Consider the following 25,491-nt stretch of genomic DNA (forward strand, 5'->3'; position numbering starts at 1 on the left):
GCGTGCTAGTCACAATTCCTGCAGTGTCTATACATCCTGTGTCTAAAATTGCATCAGCCACTTCCCAAGACTCTTCCTCAATTTTAACAACTTCTACATGAACTTCTTCTGGCCCAGTTTCTGTTTTCTTCTTATTTTCTTCTTGTTATTTTGTTTCTGTTTTCTTCCTATTTTGGAAATTCTGAGGACAATCCCGAGCCCAATGCCATTTTGATTTGCATATTACTTACACATAATTTACTTTCCCTTTTCTTTATGGGATTTCTTCCACCCCTACTGTGGTTCCATTTTCCCTGATATCTGTGGCTTTTCCTCTGTTTCAGAATTTGCATTGCCTTCTGACCCCCACCATGCCTGTTCCTCTGTATCCCCCAATCCCTCAAATATGTATTCTTTTCATTATTTGTGACTGTTTTATATTCTAACTTTCCTTGACCACAAGCTTGTAATACCATTTGTCTTTTTATTTTCTGTGAGATTTGCTTGTTCCAATACATGAAAACCCTTACCTCACCTTAAATCATGCTTTTCCCCATTGCTGTGTTACACTCGGATTCTGCCTTTCGTACCTAATTACAGTCTCATCTTTTCACTAAATTCTTTTCCTATTTTAAAATAGATTTTCATTTTACTGCAGTTCTCCATGAGTGTGTCTTTTAAATAAACTTCATCCAGTTTGGATAGGATTATCTTTTAACCTACTATACCCTTAAGACTTTCCTTTAAGCTCTCTTTTATCTCTATCCACGGATACTTTACTTCTTCTCCACACACCACTAGCCAATTTTCGACTTGTCCTCTCCATCCTTTGAACTCGTCTTGTATCCAGCTAAATCTTGGACAATCCCTTCCCCATCTCATCTCCTTCATCTCCCTTTGTTCACTATCTGATCCAGCCATCTTTAATTGACCACGCTACTGCGACTAGTTTTGAATTTTCTTAATCCTAAGCTTTCCTTTGTGACACAAATTTGCAACCTACCCACCTGTTCACGTTCTTCAGTCCCAGTATACTCCAGCTTAAGGCTTTGAACAACACCACAACATTACTTACAACCCACAAACTCCTACAAGACAGGGAGCTCTCTACTACCATACCAAACACCAGATCCGCCTGTTCTCTGCACGCTTTGTTATTGTATACCTTTCCACAACACAGTGCTGTCATTTTGTCTTCTATGATGTTACAACACAACTTAAATACATCAAGACATTTTCTAAAATCAAACACATTTCCCATACATTGAATATTGAACACATTTCACCAATAGAGAAAATGAAAATAAAGTAACTTGCTAAACTGCTACTATATATAATCAAAACTTTATTTTGTGGTTTTAGAAAGCCTAGAATGTATTTGTGAAAGTTAAGCCTTGAGGAGGCAAAGTTAACCTTTTGTTTTGTATTTTTAGAAACCTAGAACATCTTTTTCAAAGAACACAGGGTTCTCTGTGATGTATTTGATTAGTCCATTAGAACTAGCTCCATATCTTCTAGCTTTATTGAAGGTAAACATTCATAATGTGAGCAGCAGTTATAACTTTGTTTAATGTTATGTCAATTTGTCACTTCAGGATAGGATTGATGTGGCACAATAGAAGTGCAATTTGGTTTTTACCTGCTCGCTACCTTAAGTATACAGAATCTTGTTTAAAAACAGTAAAGCCCTTAATCCACTACTGGTAGTTGGTAGTGTTTTCCAGTTTAAATCCCAGGTTTTATTATTTTGTATAGGAGCGTACTTTTATATCATAAAGGTATTTATTTAAAGTGACTGTCATTTTATAGGGCTTTTGGACACAGGCTTAATGAAATGGTTTCCTCCACAAGGCTGCTCTTTGCTGCACATGTATGAGAGCCTTGCTCATAAATGGAATCCAACTTCTGGTGGAAGTAGAATCCAGAAAGGATTCCGGATCAGGTAAGAAGGGTTTGGGTTTCATGCAAGAAACCTTTAGCTCAATTGGCTGAGCGGATTTTTATCTAGCCTCACCTCCCACCGTCCTCTTCTTAATGTGGGAATCAGCCAACTTTAACAGGAGGTAAAATATTGTCCTCTTGTTAATGTGGGAAGCGGCTAACTTTAACAGGATGTAAAATTCGGCTCAAATAATATAAATTTTCATTATAGAATTTATTATTTGGGTACTTACCTATTGTTAAAGTAGACCCCACCCAGCCTCCCCACAACTTTGTGAGCTGTCAAGGAGAATTCGGACAAGCTAAAACATTTGAAACACCTGGTGGAGAACAGGTAAACTAGACAGTCATCCAGGCAGCCTTTCGACTTTTTGTTTGAATGCCGACTCTCCTAATTAGTGAGGAGATATAGAACTTTGACAGTAGGTAAGTATCCAAATAATAAATTTTTTAATGAAAATTTATATTATGTGCCGATGGTATATTATCAGAGTTTTTCCATATTTGTTGACACTTTTGAATATATCACAGAAAGAAAAACTCTTATAGTGATGAAATGGAGGGCTACAAGATTCTGGCTTGGAATATATATCCTCAAGAAAGTTTCTCAAGTCATGGAAATTTTGCTCCATCTCTTGTTAGAATTGAGAGCAAGAAAGGACTTAAACTTATTAAATTTAGAGCCCTTCTCCTGATTTAGCTCTGCCCATGTCCTTCATTGACAAAGAGATTCTCTTTGTTGTGGAGGAAATGTCACCATAGAATTCCTAGACTTCTGATAGCTCCTCTTGAAAGTTTAGAATGCCCTTTAAGAGGTCACTCAGTCTGAATTTTTTGCAGAGTTAATCTGGAGTGCATATTTACCCCCTGTTAGCTCTACATAACAAGGGGGCCCTTCTCAATACTGTCCATGAAACAGTAGCAGTATATAGCAATGTTTGCTTGGTTTCCCAATACACCTATGCTAAGACATTATCAGTCATACTACACTTGACATGTTTCAGCACTTAAAGCAATACTGTATTCTCTAAATTAGCTTGCAAAATTATGCAACTACGATATTGATGCAGAAGTGAAATTATTTGAACCTTTTATTCATACCCTAACCAGTAATCCAATATAATAATAGTTTTAATAGAAATCACGGCATTTCTTGGCATTAAAAAACAAAGAAGCACCTCAATTTTGACTAGCAAAATTTTGAAAATGATGAATTGGGTGGCAGTATTCATAAGTTAATTGCTTTGTTTTGGTAGGTGCTCTGCACACAATCACTTGTCCCATTTATTAGCGTGACTTTGGTTGGTACTGCATGTGGATGATTGTAGGTTTTCAGTCCATTTGTCCTAAAAATGCAATATTTTATGTTTCTTCAAACTCATTGATTTTAGTGTACGTAATATGAAATAAGTTTTTCTGAAGTTGGCATATCAGCAAAGTGAAAAACTAACACATTAACATTTATAATGTAAACTCCCCAGCTGTGTTGCATCATAAGTTTTCTTTGCCAATACGTTGTTGCTCAGCACATGCTGGTGAAGTATTTCAAGATTTAGATAGCATTGTGTGTAGGCTCAGCATTTTTTTTTAAATCTCAGACAAAGAAAAACAAAACTTGACAATAGGAAGTATTAGGGTTATGAAGTAGCATTTTATTGCCGTTTCACTTTGTTAAAAAACCTATCATGAACATGGCATTCTAAATTGAATACAATAGTATAAATTTTCTATTTTTTTTTTTTATCTTCAAAATATGAAAATATTTTGTACATTGTTACCAAGTATGAAATAGTTAGGTGTGAAAGTTTGAAGACACTATCATAAGAATTTCTATTTTGTTCATGAAACTTACCTGTCAGATATATATATAGCTGTATTCTCTGAAGTCCGACAGAATTTCTAAAACTTACGACACGTAGTGGGAGTTGGGTGGTTAGTACCCATTCCCGCCGCTGGGAGGCGGGTATCAGGAACCATTCCCATTTTCGATCAGATTTCTTCTGTTGCCGGTGTCGTAAACAACTGTTTACACACCTCCGCCTCAGGATTTTGGAAAACTTTTCATTGCTTGAGTATCCTCTTGACTTTTTGGTTTTTTGGTTTTGGATCGATAGCTTGGCATATGTGACTTTGGACTGTTTTGAATTTGGCTTAGTTTTTTTCCTTAAATATGTCTGGATGTAGTTCGGCTAGCGCCAGGGTGTGTTCGAAAGTGGAATGCAAGGTTAGGCTACCAAAAGCCTTGGTTGATCCTCACACATTGTGTAAAGGGTGTAGGGGGCAAGAGTGTAAATATGATTTGCGCGGTAATGAGTGTGAAAGCTTGGATGATTTACAATGGAAGACGTATGAATCCTACGTAAATAAGTTAGAACGTGATAGGATCAGGAGGTCTTCCTCCAGGAGTAAGTCGGGTAGCAGACAGGATCTTAATGTATCCCCTTGTAACCCTCCTTTAGATTTTGTGTCTCCTAACCCCGTAGTGTTGCCTTCGGGCCCTCAAGTGGTGTCTGCGGAGGGTAATGCCCTTTTGCTTATCCTGGATTCATTGAAGACGCTTGAATCTAAAGTGCTTGCCCTTGAAAACAGGCAAAATAAGTGCAGTGATAGTGCCCCTAGTCAGATCGGCCCTATAGCGCCTCTAGGCTGGGACCTCTGCTGGACTCCCAGGACTCAGGGAGAGGGCATGTCGAAGGCCGAAGGAGGGTTACGGGGACCCCCCACCGATCTGACGTCCCTTCAGCAGTTCCTGTGGACGCTTCCCAGGCTGCTAAGGAGCGTGCTCGAGCACGTATCCTGAAGGATTGTTTCTTGTCTTCCGACGCGTCCTCCCCGCGCAAGGGGTGGGAATCTCGTCCGGATTCGTGACCTTTGAAGAGGACTCTTCAAGATCTAGACGCTTCACGTCATGCTATGTCTGAGTGGCATTCTTCTCCGGAAAGCGTAGCTTTTCCGCCCAGAAGAAGTCTTAGGACTCATCTGATGATGACGCCCTCGAGCGCCCCAGTCGCTCTAGAGCCAAGGCTGTTCCTGGGAGAAGGAAGAAGGCGTCCCCTCGCCCCTCTCCTTCTCACAAGCGCAGCTCGTCTCTGCGTAAGGAGACTTCTCAGACGGAGATCATCATTGCTATGCAACGGCAACTGGACGCTTTACTTAAGCAGAAGGAGACGGTTCCTCGTCGCAAGAAAGACGATAGACTTCCGATCAAGAGAACAAGGCAGTCTTCTCCAACTGCTCCTCTTTCGTCCCCGTCTCCTGATATTTCGCCCTCTAGACTTCGTTCTGCTCTCCAGGGTTCGTCTAGAGGTGACGTTAGACGTCAGGTTAGAGAGAGATCTCATCATGCTCCTCTCTCTTCTCGTCGAGATGACGCTCAGCATTCCGACTTCGACGCTTCTGCTGACGACGAGTTTGTTGCTGTCGGACGGACTTCTATGCGTTCTGCCCCTCTTCGACATGAGAGTGTCGACGCTCAACGGTACGCAAGTCGGGTAGCTGACCAAGTTTCTTCGCGGGACGTTCGTAAGGACGCTTCGCGGGACGTTAGAAGAGTCGCTATGATGGACGCTCCTTTGGACGCTTCGCTGGACGCTCGGTCGGACGCTGATTTGGACGCTCGGAAGGACGCTAGGTTGGACGCTCAGATGGACGCTAGTAAACGTTGTAGTAAGAGCTCTGTGGACGCGAATGTAGAAGTTCGCTATCACTCGGATGTTGTTCCCGAGGCTTTGGCTGACGCTTCACGTCTTCCTTCTTCTTCACGTTCTCCTCTAAGGGTGATTCCTGATCCTGTGACTGTTAAGGATCCGTTACCCTCTTCTTCTCGGCATCGTTCGGACAGGAGACTTGGAGCGAAAGGACTTGTGCCTCTTCCTTCGGATTTTCACTCGGGTAAGGAAGAAGGAGAACTTAGCGGTTCTTCTGAGGATGTTAACGAAGAACAACCTTCTACATCTGCTTCGTCAGATTACCAAGTTTTGGCACGGCTTCTTCGTGATTTGTTTGGGGATACTTTCCAGCCTTCTGCCCCTCCTTCTCCTCCTTCACAGTTTTCGTCGTCAAAGGCAAGCAAGACTCCAGGGTTCGTGAAAATGAAGACGTCTTTGTCTACTAGAAGAGCTTTCCGGAAGGTTAACGCCTGGATGGAGTCTAGAAAAGCAAAGGGAAGGACTACTTTTGCCCTGCCTCCGTCTAGACTTAGCAGTAAGGGAGGGATGTGGTATGAAACAGGCGAGGAATTAGGATTGAAGGTTCCTACGTCTGCTCAAGGAGATTTCGCCAGCGTGGTTGATGCCTCAAGGAGGGCCCTTTTAGTCTCAGCTAAAGTGTCATGGACGACTTCCGAACTGGACCATCTTTTGAAGGGACTGTTTAGGTCCTTGGAAGTCTTTAACTTCTTAGACTGGTGTCTCGGAGCTTTTAGACAACCAGTCCTACGTAATCCAGACTCGATTAGCTTGGGGGAGCTGTCCAGTGTATTGTCATGCATGGACAAGGCCGTCAGGGATGGCTCAGAGGAGTTAGCTCTCATTTTCAGCAGGTGTGCTGAAGAAAAGGTCGCTTTATTGCAACTTTGCGGCTAAGTCTGTCTCTCCCGCACAGAGGACAGAACTTTTGTATGCTCCTTTCTCGAGTCATCTCTTCCCCCAAGCTATGGTGAAGGATCTGGCAGTTAGTCTTCAAGAGAAAGCCACGTAAGACCTGTTGGCTCAGTCTTCGAGACGTCCGGCTGGCCCTTCAACGTCTTCAGGAGCCCAACCGTTTAGAAAGCAGAAGCCCTTTCGTGGAGGGACTTCCGCTAGATCGTTACCCCGAGGAAGAAGCCTTCCTAGAGGTAGAGCCCCTTCCAAGTCTAGGGGCAAGAAGTGAGAGATTGTTCCTTCAGCCACCGGTAGGAGCCAGGCTGCAGTTGTTTGCAGAAGCCTGGAGAGAAAGAGAGGCGGACACCTGGTCTCTCGGCGTCATAGAGAAGGGTTACAAGATCCCTTTCATAAAGCCGCCCCGTTGACTTCACTCCCAGGGACTTGTCCCCATCGTATCCTCAAACAAACGGAGGATACTTTTCGACCTGCTCGAGCAGATGCTCGAGAAACAACGAGCAGTGGAACAGGTTTTAGACCTGGCAACGCCAGGATTTTACAACAGATTGTTTTCTGTACCGAAAAACAATCGGGGAGGGTGGCGGCCGGTCTTGGACGTAAGTCGTCTAAAACTAAACCTCTTTATAGAAAAGCAGAGGTTCAAGATGGAGACACCTCAGTCAGTTTCTGGGGGTTGGCCTTAAGACCTGGAGATTATTGGATGGTATCACTCGACCTACAGGATGCCTACTTTCACGTCCCGATACATCCCCAATCGATGAAGTACCTTCGGTTCGTACTGAAAGGGAAGGTCTTTCAATTCAGGGCTCTTTGTTTCGGACTGAGTACGGCCCCTTTTATCTTCACCATCTTAATGAAGAACGTGGCGAGGTGGCTCCATCTTTCCAACATCAGAATCTCGCTCTATCTGGACGACTGGCTCATACGAGCCTCCTCGCAGACCCGGTGCCTGAAGGACATGCAAAACGACTCTGTCTTTAGCTGCGTCCCTGGGACTTCTGGTGAACTTCGAAAAGTCACATCTGACCCCAACACAGTCCATCGTGTAATCTGGGGATTCAGATGGATTCAGTGGCTTTTCGGGCTTTTCCGTCCCAGGAACGTCAGCAACAAGGCATAGAAAAGTGTCAGCCTTTCTAGGAAGGATTCATGATCGGTGAGGGAATGGATGAGTCTGCTGGGGACCATTTCCTCGCTGGAGAAGTTTGTTTCCCTGGGGAGGCTACACCTCCGACCTCTTCAGTTCTTTCTGTCGGACAACTGGACAGACAAGGTCAACTTCGACATGAAGTTAAGCATCTCGGAAGAGGTGAAGAACCATCTAAGATGGTGGCTCGATCCGTGGAAGCTGTCAGAGGGCATATCCCTCAAGCTTCAGAACCCCGACCTAGTGTTGTTCTCCGACGCGTCATCCACGGGGTGGGGAGCAACTCTAGGGGGGGGAGGAAGTGTCAGGTACCTGGAGAGGGGAACAGGTAACCTGGCATATCAACTTCAAAGAGCTGGCAGCGGTTCAATTAGCGCTCCAGTTCTTCCAGAACAAAGTCTCCCGTCGTGTAGTTCAAGTCAACTCGGACAACACCACAGCCCTGGCATACTTGAAGAAACAAGGAGGAACACACTCTCGCTCCCTGTTCCGCCCTCTAGCGAAAGAAGATTCTACTTTGGGCAAAGGAGAGAGAAGTCACGATATTGACAAGGTTCATTGCCGGAGTCGAGAACGTCCGGGCAGATCTCCTCAGTCGACAAGGACAGTTATTGCCGACAGAGTGGACCCTCAATCAAGACGTATGCCAGGAGCTGTGGGGTCTTTGGGGATGTCCCTTAGGGGACATTTTTGCAACATCAAGGACGGCGAGACTCCCCCTGTATTGCTCCCCGGTTCTCGATCCGGGGGCAGTAGCAGTAGACGCCCTTCTATGGGATTGGACGGGCCTAGATCTCTACGCTTTTCCCCCCTTCAAGATCCTGGGGGAGGTGATGAGAAAATTCGCAGCATCGGAGGGGACGAGGTTGACTTTAATCGCCCCCTTTTGGCCCGCAGCGATCTGGTTCACAGAGGTGATGTTCTACCTGGTGGATTATCCGAGATCTCTTTCGTTAAGGAGAGATCTACTCAAACAGCCCCACTTCGAGAGGTATCACAAAAACCTCTCCGCTCTGAGTCTGACTGCGTTCAGACTATCCAGAAGTTGGCCAGAGCGAGAGGTTTTTCGAAATCAGTGGCTAAAGCTATCGCCACCGCGAGGAGACCCTCATCAATCGCGGTTTACCAATCGAAGTGGGCAGCCTTTAGAAGTTGGTGTAAGAGAAAAGGAGTTTCCTCTACCACTACCTCTGTGAGCCAGATCGCCGACTTCTTGCTTTATCTTAAACAAGATCTGAAGCTTGCAGTGTCAACCATTAAAGGCTACAGAAGCGTCTTATCTGTAGTTTTTCGCCATAGAGGTCTTGACCTCGCTAATAACAAGGATCTCCATGATCTATTGAGATCTTTCGAGACGACCAAGGTGCCGCTACCGAAGTTACCTTCGTGGAACCTGGATGTGGTCCTCAAATATTTAATGTCAAATCGCTTTGAACCTCTTTACTCTACGTCTCTACGAGATTTGACGAAGAAAACTGTATTCCCTAACTGCTCTGGCGACGGCGAAGAGAGTTAGCGAAATACAGGCTATTAGTAAACACGTCTGCTTCAAAGGGCATAATGCGGTCTGCTCTTTGGGTATGTCGTTTCTGGCCAAAAACGAAAACCCTTCCAATCCGTGGCCTAAAACGTTCGAGATCAAGGGTATGGCAGAGATCATTGGTCAAGAGCCAGAAAGAGTCCTGTGTCCTGTTAGGGCTCTTAAAGAGTATCTTCGTAGAACGAAGGATTGTAGAGGTTCTGCGGAGAACTTATGGTGTTCGGTCAAGAGACCAAACATGCCCATGTCCAAGAATGCGCTGGCATTCTTTTTAAGAAACACCATTAAGGAGGCGCACTCTTCTTGCAAAGACAGCGACTTTAAGCTGCTAAAAGTTAATGCGCACGAAGTGAGGGCTATTTCGACCTCAATAGCCTTTCAGAAAAACATGGCTCTTAAAGACATTTTAAGTGCTACTTTTTGGAGGAGTAACTCAGTGTTCGCCTCGCACTACCTACGGGAGGTGAGAACGACCTATGAAAACTGTTACTCTCTCAGACCATACGTCGCCGCAGACACTATTTTGGGGGCAGGAGATAGCACTCATCCTTTCCCATAGAAAAGGGTAGGTGAGTTTTTAATATTTGTAATGTTTATGGTTGTAGGGTCGGCCGCCGAGTACGGTCGTCCCTTCCTTTAGCCTTTGGTATATGGGAGTTTGTTGTTAGGCTAACTTAGGTGGTGGTTTTGCCTCGTTGCCCTCAGAAGTATGGTCATGGTCTAGTCACATTGTGGTCCCGTCCCCATTGACAGATCATCTAGAGCGCACCAACTACACAGGTCACTACCTTGTTGGTAACTCTAGTGAAGCAGAAGCAGGCTTGGGTGACAGTAATCACGAAGTCAGCTATGCTAACAGGTAAGGAACCAAGATGTCAATCATCTACATTATATGTTTCCTAAAATCCTTTTTCTGTCTCTCCCACCGCCAAGGTGGGATTTCAGCTATATATATATATCTGACAGGTAGTTTCATGAACAAAATGATATTGTTAAGATACAATAAGTTTGTTCATACTACCTGCAGATATAATATATTTTTTAGTCTCCCCCACCTCCCCTCAGGAGACAGTGGAGATAGAAATCTGATAGAAAATGGGAATGGTTCCTGATACCCGCCTCCCAGCGGCGAGAATGGGTACTAACCACCCAACTCCCACTACGTGTGTCGTAAGTTTTAGAAATTCTGTCGGACTTCAGAGAATACAGCTATACATATATCTGCCAGGTAAGTATGAACAAACTTTATTGTATCTTAACAATATCATTTTGCAGCTTATAATGTTTCCTTTGAATTAAGTCAGGGTTGCTTAAGAAGAGGGAAATATGGGTAATGTTGACATGGTACAACATTTAAGTTACTACTTGTCTATTAATTTGTCTACCACAGTCTGCTGATGTGGGAATGAACATGTATGACAACATATATTTTTTGTTTTTTAATGATACTTGAGTTTTACTGTTTTAACTAGAATAATTTATAAGCTGTATGTAAAGGTCATACAGCAGTTCTGATTACTCTCTAACAAAGATTTTATCTTCTTCTGGGTTTAGGATGGGCCCATTGTAAAATAACTTTCGGCCTTCAGGACACACTAAATTTCAGAAACTTATTGTAGAAAAATATTTGTCTTTGATACTTGGCAATACAATAGCTTAATAAGCTACTTGAAAAAATAACAAATTTAACAATGGTTTTAACTGAGTGCTAAGCTAAACACTGCATCAAAGTCAACTTAATAATATGTACTCCAAGGTTATAATGACTTGAGTGTGCAAAAGTTATGCATAGATTTAAACCCAGAGTCCATTAAGTGGTTCAAGGCATATACTATGTATACATATATACTTAAAAGTAATCCAACATCAAGAATACGTATATGACTAACTGAAAAAGATGTCTGGGAGCTAGCTCAGTTGTTCAGAGGTTACTGCTGATGGGAAGTCCACTTATAAATTCCAAGCTGTCAAAAATATACACCTACCAAGGAATAAGAAAAAAAGTTATGCAAGTGTCATTAATATCACTACTATAATAATGGAAGTTTGAATGTTTTGAATAACAAGGAAATGATTATTATAATGCTTCACAATGAGGCATACTCTTACAGGTGGAAAGGGAGACTTATCTAAGTTCTGTCTTGAGACAACTGCTACCACAGAAGGGCCTACATAATGAGTATTTATAGTAACTTTTTGGCAGTTAATTTTTACACAGTATTTTTAGCATTGAAAAAGTTTAGTTTACTTTTAACTGTGAATATATGATGACTTGATAATGGAGATTGCCTACTGATTTATTTTATGCTGTGATAAATTACTTATCTCACAATTTCCTTTCAGATTTTGCCCTGAGAAATACCATCCTTTTGATCCAGAAATTCGTGATAAATATGTTGTTGGTGATGATTATATGCCAGTTTGGAAGGTACCCTCACTTGCCAAATATTACAAGGAATTTGGGTTCGGGATGAAAGGCTCATTTGATGCTTGGCTAAGGGCAGAAGATAAAGTAAGACTGGATTTTCTAAATTTACTATCTGTATTTAAAGGTGTTATCACTAAAGTATGGAAAGATCGTTTTTGATTTGTGTAGTTTTAAGTAGCTGGTGGGGTCTAGCAATTAGTGTCACTTTAAGTAGCATAAAAAAGGGATTTTGTCGTAGGAAAAATCTATTTCTGGGTGATTGGCTCGTGTCGCCCTATGAAAGTATCCTTAATATCATTCTTTCTAGGCAAAATTAATCTAAAATTACCAGAGAAAGACAAAATTAAGAAAATGTCAGTAAAACTGACTCGCTCACTCTATAAAAGAAGTGTCGGTATGAGAATAGGGGCGAGTGGGATCACTACCACGAGTCATTCACCATTTAGACCTTCCAATCTAAAATCCCCACCAGAGAGAGCTGATACTAAAGGGTGATGCGGCCGCTACTGCTACTACTACTGACGCCACGGACAGCAGCGCCCCTAGGCGGTCATCCTTAATCTATGAACATCTTGTCCTGCAGGGTGGGTAAAAAAGACAGGGTGGGTTTCATAGGGCGACACGAGCCAATCACCCAGAAATAGATTTTTTCCTACGTCCAAAATCCCTTTTCTGGGCTCAGCTAAGCTCGTTGTCCGGCCTATGAAAGAGTACCAGAGAAACAGACAAGATGGGAATAAGGACAAATGAAATCAGTTGTAAAAAAGAGGTATATAATATAAGTGAATCAGGGACATTACAGAATACAAACTAAGTACTTAAAGCTAACTTATCCTAAACAATGACATGATAAAGAAAGCAAACAATATAAAGTACTTAAAATTAACTTATATTAAACATAGTAATATCCAGTAATGCAATGTAAATTAACAAAATAGATTCACTTAAGTAAGATATTTACATAATATACAAACACATTGTGTCCTACCCTAGCATATAAATAAGGGTAGGGACACTGAAGTACATTATAAGTACATAGTGTGGATGTCCCTAGCAAAAAAATAAGGGACAATCCACCAATATGATCTCAGCGGCTAAGGCTAGAGTATCCGAGTAGCATGGCGATAGGGTGAGGCATGTTGGACGAGGTAGGTAGGAAGGAGACCTGGATCTATACTATGACTACTATACAGTATCAGGAGAAACAATGTTTCCCGCTGCTACTGCAGAAAATTTTAAAGATTCCAAGGACTTTAGGTAGTGACGTTTAAAGACTGTCGGAGATTTCCATCCAGTATACTTTTTAAGATCCTCAAAGTTCATATGTTGAAAGTAGTTAATTGAGGTGGCCTAAACTCCTCTGATGTCATCGTGCCTTTGGAAATGAACATCAGGATTGGCTTGTTTAATGAAGTAAAGGATCTGTTGTCTAATTCCTTTTACTGATAAAGTACCACCTTTTTCTCTCATAAAGAGAGAACCTGAGGATCTTGAGGATGTGCGAGATAGAAAGCTCTTAAAGTTGATACTGGGCAGAGAGAAGGATCTTGCGGAAGTGGGATGACTTTCCAAGGAGCCCACCTTGCAAGAGGATCCTCATTTTTAGCCAAAAAACTACGATCCGGAGCAAGCAGAACTTCTCCTGAGGGGAGGAATTCCACATGACCCGCATCTCTGGATAGAGCCGACAGTTCTGAAATTCTAGCTCCTGAAGCTAGGCTTAATAAGAATAAGTCTTTCTAAGAAGCATTATGAATGTACAAGACGAGTTGTCAGTATCTGAGGCTAGTTTGAGGACATCATTTAAGAACCATGAGACTACAGTAGGCCTTTGAGAAGGTCTAAGTCTAGCACAGGGTTTAGAATAGACGTAAAGTAAGATTCTGTTAGGTTCTATCTGACCCAACTGAAAGATCTTCCTCAAAGCCGGATTTATGAGTAGTAATAGTGCTAGCTGCTAAACCTTTTTCAAACAAGGATCTGAAAAAGGATATAGCTAAGTTAACTGTCATGGTTGTAGTGTTTGATTCTTTCAGGAAGGATGCTAATTTTTTAACAGCTGAGTCATATTGTCTAATAGTTGACTCTCTCTTATCTGATTCTAGGAAGAGGATGTTTTGTGGATCAATGTTAGCATCTTTGTTAGCCGCAAACTTCATGAAGTCCATAAAGTTAGGGTCTGAAGAATTCCTGAGGAAGCGAACACAGTCCTCATTTGTACTGATTGTGACAGCTTGGGATTGGGAATCCGTTGAGGTCGGAGACCCAATTCCAGAAGCAGAGGATACCAGTTGCTCTTGGGCCAGTCTGGAGCAATCAGAGCTACTAGTCCCTTGAAAGTCCTCAGCTTGCTCAAGACTTTCAAAAGAAGATTCACTGGAGGAAAGACATAAATTTTCCTCCACTGATTCCAATCTAACGACAGGGCGTCCGTGGCATAAGCCAGAGGGTCCAGGTTGGGGGCCACATAGCAAGGGAGCTTGTGGTTCGCTTGTGAAGCGAAGAGATCCACTTGGAGACCTGGGACCTTCTCCGGCCTATCCACTGGGAAGACCCTTGTCGTCGCATACCAATTCTGATTCCATAGGGACCGACCGGGACAAAGCATCTGCTATCACATTTCTTACCCCCGCCAGGTGAGTGGCGGACAGATGCCATTTGTGTTTGTCTGCTAGTGCAAAGATGGCTATCATGACATGGTTCACATGTTTGGATTTGGACCCTCCTCTGTTGATGCAATGAACTACCACTGCACTGTCCAAAACTAGTCTTAGATGAGACTTTTTCGGGGGAAGAAGTCTCTTCAGGGTAAGAAATACTGCCATTGCTTCCAAGACGTTTATGTGAAGCTGGCGGAACTGAACTGACCAAGTCCCCTGAACTTGCTTGAATTGAGAATATCCCCCCCACCCGGACAGGGAGGCATCCGTGTGAATGGTTAACACTGGAAGGGGATATTGAAGGGGTACTAGTTTGGCCAGGTTCTTCACTTTTGTCCATGGACGGAGCTGATTGCGAAGGATCTGTGGAATTACTGAGCAAACTTGTCTCGAGATTTGGCGTTTGCTCTCGATCGCCAAACTCGGTTTATATCTTTCAGCCTTGCTTTCAGGAGGATGTCTGTCACTGAGGCAAACTGAAGAGAACCTAGGATTCTTTCCTGGTTTCTCCTTGATGTTTGTTTGCATTTGAGAAATTGTTTCACAGACTTGGCTATTTCTTTCCTTTTGACCACCGGAATTGACAGATTGTGGGAAGACAGATCCCATTGGATTCCTAGCCACTGAAAACGAGACTCTGGAGTAAGTCTGGATTTCGTCTTGTTTATCTGGAACCCCAGATGTTCCAGAAATTGAACTACCTTTTTCGTGGCTTTGAGACATTCCTCGACTGTTGGTGCCCAGATCAACCAATCGTCGAGGTATGCTGCTACCATTATCCCTTGAGTTCTCAACTGTTGAACCACCACTTCTGCTATTTTCGTGAATACCCTGGGGGCTCTACATTCAGACCGAAGGGCATCACTTTGAATGAGAACGTCTGATTTCCTAGTTTGAAGCCTAGGAATGGGCGGAAGTGCCTGGCTATAGGGATATGATAGTATGCGTCTGTAAGATCGATGGAGCATGTGACGGCCCCACGGGGAAGTAAGGTCCTTACTTGCGAGATGGTAAGCATTTTGAACTTGTCGCAACGAATGAAAGAGTTTAGCTTTGACAAGTCTAAGATTACCCTTCGTTTTGTTGAGCCTTTCTTTGGCACGCTGAATAAGCGACCTTGAAATTTTAGATGCTTGACTCTCGCAATAGCTCCTTTCTGAAGGAGTTCCTTCGCGTAATCTGTCAATTCTTTTGATGGTTCCTGATAAAATGATTTGATTGGAGGGGGATCTTTGATCCAACTCCAACCCAATCCCTTGGACACGATGCTCTGTGCCCATTTGCTGAACCCCCACCTGTGACGGAAGAGGAACAGCCTCCCTCCTACCTGGGGAGCCTCACTGTTGTTGGGCGGGTTGACCTCCGCGCCCTCCTCTGAATTGCCTTCCCCTAGCCGCTCTCCCTGTGCCACGCTGGCGAAAGTGGCCTCTCGCCCTGCTACCTCTCGAAAGCCTATTAAAGGCTGGGTAAGCCTGACCTTCATACATAGAGTTGAAGGCCGGCGAGACTGCGTAGGAGGTTGAGGGTTGCGACTGAGGGGACAACAGGAGGATGGGTTGGGCCTGTTTCGAAGTTGATGGTTGTCCCTGTTGGGTAACTGGGACGGCCTGAACGAAACTGCTGTTGCTGCTGATGTTTGTGGTAAGGCTGGAACCTTTTACCAGACTTCTTGAGTTTCTTACCAGCAGCAGGGGCGGATTCTTGCTTCCTCTTAGAAGAGATGCCCCACCTAGCTCTAAGGCTCTGGTTGAGCCTAGCAGCCTCGTGGTGCACCTCATTCACAGCGGACTCTGGAAGCCAGGAGTCTATTAGGTTCGTGCCTAATAGTGCACTCCTGCAGAACGTGCTTTCGGCAGTTTCCTCCTAGCTTGGAAGAAGTCGAAAGCATCCGTCTGAACTGTTTGGAGCTGAGACTTGGCCGGCCAGAATCTTGAATAGCGGTTCTGTGCCATACGATAGTGCCGCCATTTCAGTGATAATCAAGGAGTTGAGGGACCTCCCAAACCTAGTTCGAGCATCGAACTCTGCCTGAATCAAAGTATCAGGCAGCCTTGGAAAGCTTTTCGCCAAACTGGTCCATTGCGCAGTCTGGCTTAAGCTTACCAATCGTGAATGTGGCAGGCAAGTTCTCCCACAATTCTCCAAAGGCTGGAAAGAGCGGAGAAGTAGAATCAGCTTCCCTCAGCTGTGCATGGGCTCATCCTTGAGGACTGCCTGAAGAGTCGCTTCCACTATTTTGGTAGCGAACGGAAGAGAAGCCTCCTCCTCCGTCGCAAAAATAGTGAAAGGACTCTTGAAAGCCTGGAGCTTAGTGTTGGTACACTCCCAGTCCTCCAGGCAGTGAACCCATTCCCGCTGTGCGTGCTCTCTACTATATAGCACGTTTTCTCGGGAAATCTTGTCCTCCCTAGTGAGGGCCGCCACGGTCAGCCTAGCATATCCAATGAAAGGCTGAGTTAATCCCGGAGGATAAAACTCGAAGTCCTCAATTCTTCGAGTTCCACACTCCGGGACAGAGATCATACCGTCCTTGATGGAGCGTAAGCAAGCCTACTCTCCATGGGTTATCCATGGTAGAAGGCTGGTAGTGACTCATATGGAGGTAGCTGGAGAATGCCAGTACCTGCTACTGGGGAGATTGGTTGAGGAGCCTGAGAAAGCCCAGCTACTCGGTCCTCATTCTCTCTAACTCTGTCAGAGAGATCTTGGATGGATTGGCCCGACTGACTGAGGGTGTTTGACAGCTGCGCAAACATCTGTTCAAACCTGGTTCCGAGGGCGGAGACCTGCGAGCCTACCATCTCTCCCACCTGTTGCATCACCACTGCTGAGAAGGCAGTGGGATCAAAGGAGCTCGGTCCCGCTACTCCAACCGGCGTTGCCGGAGTGGATGCGGTGGAGGCCGGAGAAGGCATTGGCTCGGCTGGAGCGCAGAGCCATTTCCTTCATTAGAAGCCTTGCTTCTAAGAGCTCTTGGAGTACGAAGAGCTCGGCTTAGCCTTCACCGCGTCAGCATAGGAAGTCGAAGACTTCTTTACTGAAGAAGACGACGACGACTTCTTAGAAGTCGTCTTGTGGAGGGTCTTCTGTTCTCTCTGTCCCTTCACCTTTGGGGGTACAGAGAGAGCGGGAGAGCGGGCAGGGATCTCAGATCCCGTTTAAAGCCTTGAAAAGAAGCAGTAGAAGGGACAGGAGAAGATCCAGGAGCACCCAAGGAAAGACCTTAGGCGCCCGACACACCTACCTCAACCAACAAATCATCCGCCCCTACCGCCATAGGTTCGATGTTCAGGTCCAAAGTTGCGACGTCTGGGACCAGCTCCTGCGTAGCCGCGGACCCGAACGACTGCTGCACCTCTTGCTGTATGGAAGCGATGAGAGGGGCTGCCGAGATGGGATCAACGTAGCCTGTTGATTTGCCGCCGGGGAAGATCTGAACGGCCAGCTTCTTATCTAAGATGTACGGCTGGCCCTTGGCGGCGTTCTTCCCCGAAGCCGCCCACCCAAGCGCTTCAGGGTTGCTAAGGCGACTTCCTTCACGGCGGCAGCCTGAAAGAGAAGGCGAAATGAAGCTTTAGTGGCGGGGACGGGGTTAACAAGCTTATGACTAAGTGTTATTAGTAATACGATAAAGAAGTCTAAAATCGACTTACCCCCCCCACCAGCTGACTGACAAGGTCATAGCAAATGGTGCAGGCTTCTGGGTGCCAGACGATCATAGCGTTGTGGGTCGTGGCACACGGGGCGTGAGTCCTGCACTCATCGTGGGCGCAGGGGTCGTAAAGCGTCGCGTTACACCCCAGGACCTGACAGTTGGTAGCCTGTAAGTGGAAAGATACATAAGTATCTGAGAACACTTACAGCCTAACAATTGCTCCGCTGCATGCCGGAGCGTGAAAGTTAGATTAAACCAGAGCCCCGCCATAATACGTGTGGTAACTAGGCGGTTGGAGTTGTCTAAGGCTACGCCGGAGACAAGAGAGAATATCCAACCAGGTGTGGTGGTGAGCCATGAAACCACGACGGAGAACGACGGAGATGGTATACACACAGTTAGTTAATACTAAAATTCACCGTAAAATTAGGGTACATCCTTATATTTATAACGAAAGTATATATAAATCTTTTCCCCGTCTACTAGAAGAAGTGCCGCGGTAAGAAGCAAGCTCTCCTCCGGTAGCGGGAAAAAGGCAGGATATAGTAGGCAAGCAATAGACCACTGCCCGCCCTGGCGGAGCCAGACGAACTATAACCAAAGGGCCCCGGCTGCAGCGGAGGCTCCGTTCGTTACAGTAGGGGAAAGGGGGGACTGAGCAATGGGGGGGGGGGGTTCCCGGCGTAACGCGGCGGGAGAGAGAGAGAGGGGGGGGGTGGCCTACTCCTCCCCGTCCCAACAACTACCCACCCGCTCGGTGACCCGGTACCCGAGACAAGTGGTCGCCCTATACCCCAGCTGGGAGGGAGCTCCTGGCCTCCTCAGAGAAAGAGGGAGGAAGGCTACTGTGGTTGTCATGGTAACCAAGGAGTCCCCCATGACCCCTCCCTATACCTGGGTAGGGAGGGAAGGGGAAGGGTAAGGTGCTATGGAACACGTGACCGCAAGTGGCCTAAGCCGCGATAGCAACACAACCGTGGAAGGGCCACGTGAACCAGACTGTACCAACACATGGGACATGCACCTAGGCTAGCCTAACACCCTAAATAAAACTAAAAATACATCGTAAAGAGGGGAAAAGACACTTTTTATAAAAGAAAAAGAATCCCAGGAGGGGCAAACTGTTCCGAGGAACAGTTGACTACTCGGAGCCAGCGATAGCCGATGAAGAGCAAGAGCCGGGATGCTGGGCCAGAAACACAGAATAGCCCTAAATACCAAACTAAGAGAAATGGTAAAAGGGCTGTCCTAGCTATAAAAACGATGTAAAAAACGATGAACGTGATATAGTAAGCCCATAAGTATAAGAAGTCCCAGTATGGAAGACCAGGAATTCTTAACATGAGGCGGCATGGCGCCGCCACGAGTCAACCGGGAGACCGTATATGACCTATTAGAAGGAAAATACTGGTCCCTGGAAGACTAAAATACGGTAAAATACTACTTATGAGGCACTTAACTTAGCCGATGTGATGGCAGCACGTTCCATGGTGAATAAAAGAGATAAATCCCAAGAAAACACGGCACGAGAGAAAAAAGCGTACAACGTGTAAGTCTAATGATTAAGGATGTCCGCTAGGGGCGCTGCTGTCCGTGGCGTCAGTAGTAGTAGTAGTAGCGGCCGCATCACCCTTTAGTATCAGCTCTCTCTGGTGGGGATTTTAGATTGGAAGGTCTAAATGGTGAATGACTCGTGGTAGTGATCCCACTCGCCCCTATTCTCATACCGACACTTCTTTTATAGAGTGAGCGAGTCAGTTTTACTGACATTTTCTTAATTTTGTTTTTCTCTGGTAATTTGCCTAGAAAGAATGATATTAAGGATACTTTCATAGGCCGACACGAGCTGAGCCCAGAAATTACCAGTTTAGCATCTCACTGCAGTTAAGTTTCATTCTGGAGAGGAGTGTATAGTAAAAAAGCAATGATAATTTATCTGATTTTAATGAAAATCTGGGCTTTTTTGTTTGAACGAGTAAGTTTGCATGATGTTCTTGTCTTCTTGATATAGGTTGTAGGGCAGAGGGGCGTCTTTTGGTTACCCTCAAAAGAAGATGTTTGGGTATGGTGAGGGTGACTTTTAAAAGTGCTTGAATGTGTTCCAGGGTTTAAATTTGCAAGTATAGTTTAAATTTTTTTATGTAAAGTGCATGGATTTTTGATGTGTGATTCCTTCTCATAATAATAATAATAATAATATCCTGTATTTCAGCTCAGGGCCATATACATTGAATATACAAAAGACAGACAGTAACATACACAATTCTAGATACATGTGACAACATGATAAAAAAAAAAAGAATAATCAGCACTTATCCACAAAATAGCTGAGGTTGCATAAAAGATAGTAATCATAATACTGGTAATAACAGTAATAATATTGGTGAGAAAATAAAATATGCATTAAGAGTTATAACAGTTAGTGCACATATTATATAACTTAAATTTCAACTAGAGACCTTCGGTGGTTACAGTAGTAAGGTACAGAGGGCTAAATACGAAAATTGAATGTAAAAAAGCTTTAGCTTGATGGTAATCACAGTAATAATGAAAAATTAAAATATCAGCAATAAATTTAATAATGACAAGATCTGCAGATGACATCTTGCCAATACAGAGATTAAGTTCTTTTAGGGGACAAAGGCCTCATTTTCCCATCTTTCCCACAATTTAGATCTCCTTGCTTCACTCCTTAGGATGCTTTGTATGAGCGAGTTGCTGCTGTTTCTCACTCAGGTTACCAGACTGGACATTGTTCACCTAACAATAATTTTGAAATTGTCCAGGTGGTTTTCTATGAACATCTGTGTGGCGGAGTGGTAGCGGGGAGTGTTTGTGAGGCGTCTCAGAATGTCATTGTGCACAACAGTGATGCGTCTCATGGTCTCTCGGGTATAGTTCGTCCAGAGGGAACACCCATAGATACTGTAGCAGTACGAGCGGAAGAGCAATAGTTTCATGTCTTGGTGACAGAAGGCAAACCTCCTTTTAATCATGTTGCCAGTTGCACATAGTTTATGACACCTCTGTTCAGTGTCTGCCGTATCTTTTAGGTCGTTGGTGATAACGTGACCCGAATACAGGAATTCGTGCATGAATTCCAGCTGATGGTTTCCGAGGAAAATTTGTGGTTCTGTAATATGCTTAAGCGATCTCGGGAGCAGCGACATGCACTGGGTCTTGGTTTCGTTGTAGATTATATCAAATTCCTCTGCATATTGGCGGCAAGTGTTGATGAGTCATTGGAGACCTTGCACTGATGTGGAAATCAAAACCATATTGTTGGCGTAACAAAGGTTGTTTATAGTTGTTTCATTGACAGTGCATCCGATTAGGAGTGAGTTCAGTTTGACATTCAAGGTATCTGTGTACGTATTAAACAGGTATGGAGAGAGAATGCCCCCTTGCCGAAGCCCGCTTAGGGGGCCGAAGGTGTACGATAATACATTACCCTAATTGACACAGAATTGCTGTGTGGAGAACCAGCAATGTAAAATGCCAATTAGATACAGGGGTGTGCCCCTTTTATGCAGCTTCAGGAAGAGCTTCAGGTAGTTTACTCTGTCAAATGCTTTTCTCACATCTACAAAACAAAGGGAAACAGGAGAGGCTGATGATAGGTAGTAGTTCAGCAATTCTTTCAGTATGTAGATGCAGGTGTCGGTTAAGTGGTATGCTTTAAACCCGAACTGGTTGTCAGTGGTGTGTAGAAGGAGAGAAGTCTCACTAGAAGAACCGACTCAAGTATCTTCGATGATCGTTGTGATTGCAGTCGGCCAGTAGTTGCCAGGGTCAGCTGCATCCTTTAGCTTGTTTTTGATTAATGGTATCAAGTGAACTAAGAGTAGGGAGTCTGGAAGAAACCGGTGAATTATGCGCGCATTGAATAGGGCAGCTAGCAAAATGTAAATTATTGGATGGCAGAATTTGAAAGCCTCTGCATGAAGACCATCACAGCCGGGCAATTTACTATTAGGTAGGCTGTTTATGGCATCGCTGATGTTACCTGGCGTAATACGGTCTGCAAAATGAAATTGTCAGTAAGGAGTTTATCTACATCCCTAAGGAAATCTTGATCATTTATACAATTCAGGATATTGTTGAAGTGATCGCCCCACATACTTGCGATAGCTTCGTTTCCGACTGCTTCCCCTACTCTCTGTGATAGCTTTTTAGTTTTGGGATTTAAGGACTGGATATCTTTCCAAAGATGAGGATAATCACCAGATTCTAAGTTTCTAGACATTGCATTGGCTCTTAGTTGTTTTTCATTTAACCTGCAGTGCCTAACCCTCTTACGCCGAAGCGGTAAAAAAAAAATTGTCTCCCGTGTGCCGGAGGTGTTTCAGAGTGAGCGTGGAAGCGGAAAATTTTTTTTTTTCAAAAAATCACAGCGCGCTTAGTTTTCAAGATTAAGAGTTCATTTTTGGCTCCTTTTTTTGTCATTGGCTGAAGTTTAGTATGCAACCATCAGAAATGAAAAAATTATCATTATCATATATAAATAATGCGATATATGATAGCGCAAAAACGAAATTTCATATATAATTGTATTCAAGTCGCACTGTGCTCAAAACGGTTAAAGGTAACAAGTTACTTTTTTTCATTGTAATTTACACTAAATTGCAATCATTTTGGTATATAACACATTGTAAAACGATAAAAGCAACACAGAGAAAATATTATCACAAAATAATGCATGAATTCGTAACGCACAGACAAACAAATATTTTTTTCAAAAAATTCACCATAAATCTAAATATTGTCCTAGAGACTTCCAATTTCTTTCAAAATGAAGACAAATGATTGAATATTACTATACTGTAAGAGTATTAGCTTACAATTGCAGTTTTCGACCATATCTGATGAGTTAAAGTTGACCGAATGTCGAATTTTTTTATATATATTTATTTTATATGCAATTATTTCAGAAATAAGAAAAGCTACAGCCTTCAAATATTTTTAGTTTTATTCCACATGAAATTGCGCACATTTTCATATATAAAACTCTATGAAATGCCTAATATGAAATGGAGCAAATATTCCGAGAATGGTACGTACGCATTTCAGAGATTTGTGGCGGAGAATCCGCGCACGGAGGGAAGGAAAGATTTTTTTTAAATTCACCATAAATCTAAATATTTTGCCAGAGACTTCGAATTTGTTTCAAGATGAAGATAAATGTCTGAATATTACTAGACTGTAAGAGTTTTAGCTTACAATTGCGTTTTTCGACCATTTCGGTAGAGTCAAAGTTGACCGAACTTGGTTTTTTTTCTATTTATCGTGATTTATATGCAAATATTTCAAAAATGAGAAAAGCTACAACCTTCAATTATTTCTTGTTGTATTCTACATGAAATTGCACACATTTTCATATATAAAACTATATGTAACGGCTAATTTAAAATGGTGCAAACATTACCACAATTGCACGTATGATTTTTTCGGAAGAGTTACCGCGCGGACGTAAAGAAAATGTTATTGTTTTCATAAATTCACCATAAATCGAAATATTGTGCTAGAGACTTCCAATTTGTTGCAAAATGAAGGTAAATGCTTTAATATTACTAGAATATAAGCGTTTTAGCTTATAATTGCGTTTTTCGATCATTTCGGTAGAGTCAAAGTTGACCGAAGGTTGAAATTTTGGCAATTATCGTTATTTATATGAAAATATCTCAAAACTGATAAAAGCTACAATCATGAGTATTTTATTGTTGTATTCTACATAAAAATGCACACATTTTCATATATAATACTTCATGTAACGGCTAATTTACAATGGTACATAAATTATGTCAAAGTGACGAAATAATTTCTGAGATGTGTCAGATACTTTTTAGTGCGGCAAGAAAGAAATCGCGCTTGCGCGCCTGCGTAACGATTGTAAACAAAACAACACCTTGATCCGTGAACTCCCAGCATCCCCCAAGGCGCGTGATTCAAAAGTTTTAGGCTGGTAGGCCAATAAGTATTTTTCCGCGAATTTTAAAAAAAACTTTTGTAAGTCGACGTAAAATACGTCCAGTTGGCGTAAGAGGGCTAAGAGCAAGTTTGAACTGCACTCTCACCTGTCTCATTAGCAATGCAGTGTGCCCTTCCCTTGGGCTACCATTTTGCCTCCACAGTAAAAACATTTCTTGTGAGTATGTATACAGATCTTTAACCAAGTCATTCCATCCAGGTATATTACGAGAATTACCTTGACGAAATCTATAGGCAGTCCTGCCCGAAGCAAGTATAGCGGAGATTATGTTAGAATAGAATTCATTCAGATCCCTCCTGTGGTGGTCATTTCTATAATTGGTGTTAGTACAAAGTAAGGCGTCTGCCGGTTGAGCTATTGACCGCAACCTGGTTTCCGTGGTCGCCCTAAAGTATCTGGTTTTCTGCTGGTTTTTAAAATCCCAGTTTACCGCTGGTGGGCGATCAGTTAGGGGGCTCACAGTAGGGAGGATGGGGTACCGAATGACACCTGTAATGGGATGTGATCGTATCCCGTTGCAAGATCATAGCGAATATTTCAGGTCATAATAGAATCAGGAAGTTGTGGAGATGTGATGCAGTAGTCCAGCCAGGAGGTTGTAATAACGTCTACTCTATTATGTACATGTGAATAGGAGGAGGGAGGGAGGAGCATTACATCGCTAATTTGGAGAGCATGATTTTGACAAAAGCGAGTAAGTTCATTATAAAATTGTTTGTGGTGTGAGAATTAAGGTCTCCGATTATACAAATATGATCAGCAGGAGAATCATGAATAATACCGTGTAACTCCCCTAGGATCATGCAGTAATGATCAAAATTATTGTTATTTTCCCATGGCATATAAACATTAATAATTAGGATTTTAGAGTTCCCTACTGTCACTTGACACTCCAACCAGCAATCTGTCACTCCTGTAGGTCATCACCTTTATCATATTGTCTAACGATTTGTGCCACAGGAAAGAAAGGCCCTCTTTCGGGCGACCGGCTATGATTTGATCTGTAACTTGCATCGATGAAGTTGAGAAGGTTTTGTAGTCTTCATGAATTGAATCGCAGATAGCAAGGTCATGTGGCCAAAGGAGTGTTTCTTGCAATGCAATGATGCCTTTGAAGCTTTTGCAAAAATGTTTAGGAGAGGAATGTTCCACTTGAGGCCAAAAATATTCCAAGAGAGTATGTTTAATGGATCCATGGCTACTCACGAAGATGGGAGATGAATGCGCTGATCATTTGGGTGTATGGGTCGTTAGCCAGGGGGAGTGGGCAGTCACTCGCCGTGGGGGGTTAGCTGGCACTTGCGGTGGAAATGACTCTGGTTGGAGTGTCAGTAAGTTCCCCTGGTGGTGGTTGGTCCCTGATTAGGTTATATTTTGAAACTAATATATTAGGACCGAAATTCTTGCCATTAAGAACGTCAAGGTGTTGAAATAGGCAGGTAATCCTGTAAGCCACTTTATGTTTACTTCTGCATGGGAGTTCATGAGAGATGAGTGGGTCAGAGCCAGTGAGAAATTTGACTCTCTCCACTATGGCATCTAGCGTCACCT

General features: G+C 43.4%; 1 protein-coding gene across 3 annotated transcripts in view; it reads left to right on the top strand.

The window, feature by feature from the left end:
- The window catches only part of LOC135224562 (probable tubulin polyglutamylase ttll-15), a 233,454-nt gene that overhangs the window by 197,930 nt on the left and 10,033 nt on the right, over nucleotides 1–25,491 (top strand). For all 3 annotated transcript variants that reach the window (XM_064263671.1, XM_064263670.1, XM_064263672.1), the window contains exon 4: nucleotides 11,552–11,720. In XM_064263671.1, the coding sequence (XP_064119741.1) occupies nucleotides 11,552–11,720 (169 nt within the window). The remainder of the gene's footprint in view (nucleotides 1–11,551; nucleotides 11,721–25,491) is intronic.

This window comes from Macrobrachium nipponense, chromosome 12 (assembly GCF_015104395.2).
Source record: "Macrobrachium nipponense isolate FS-2020 chromosome 12, ASM1510439v2, whole genome shotgun sequence".
Classification (NCBI taxonomy): Eukaryota; Metazoa; Arthropoda; class Malacostraca; order Decapoda; family Palaemonidae; genus Macrobrachium; species Macrobrachium nipponense.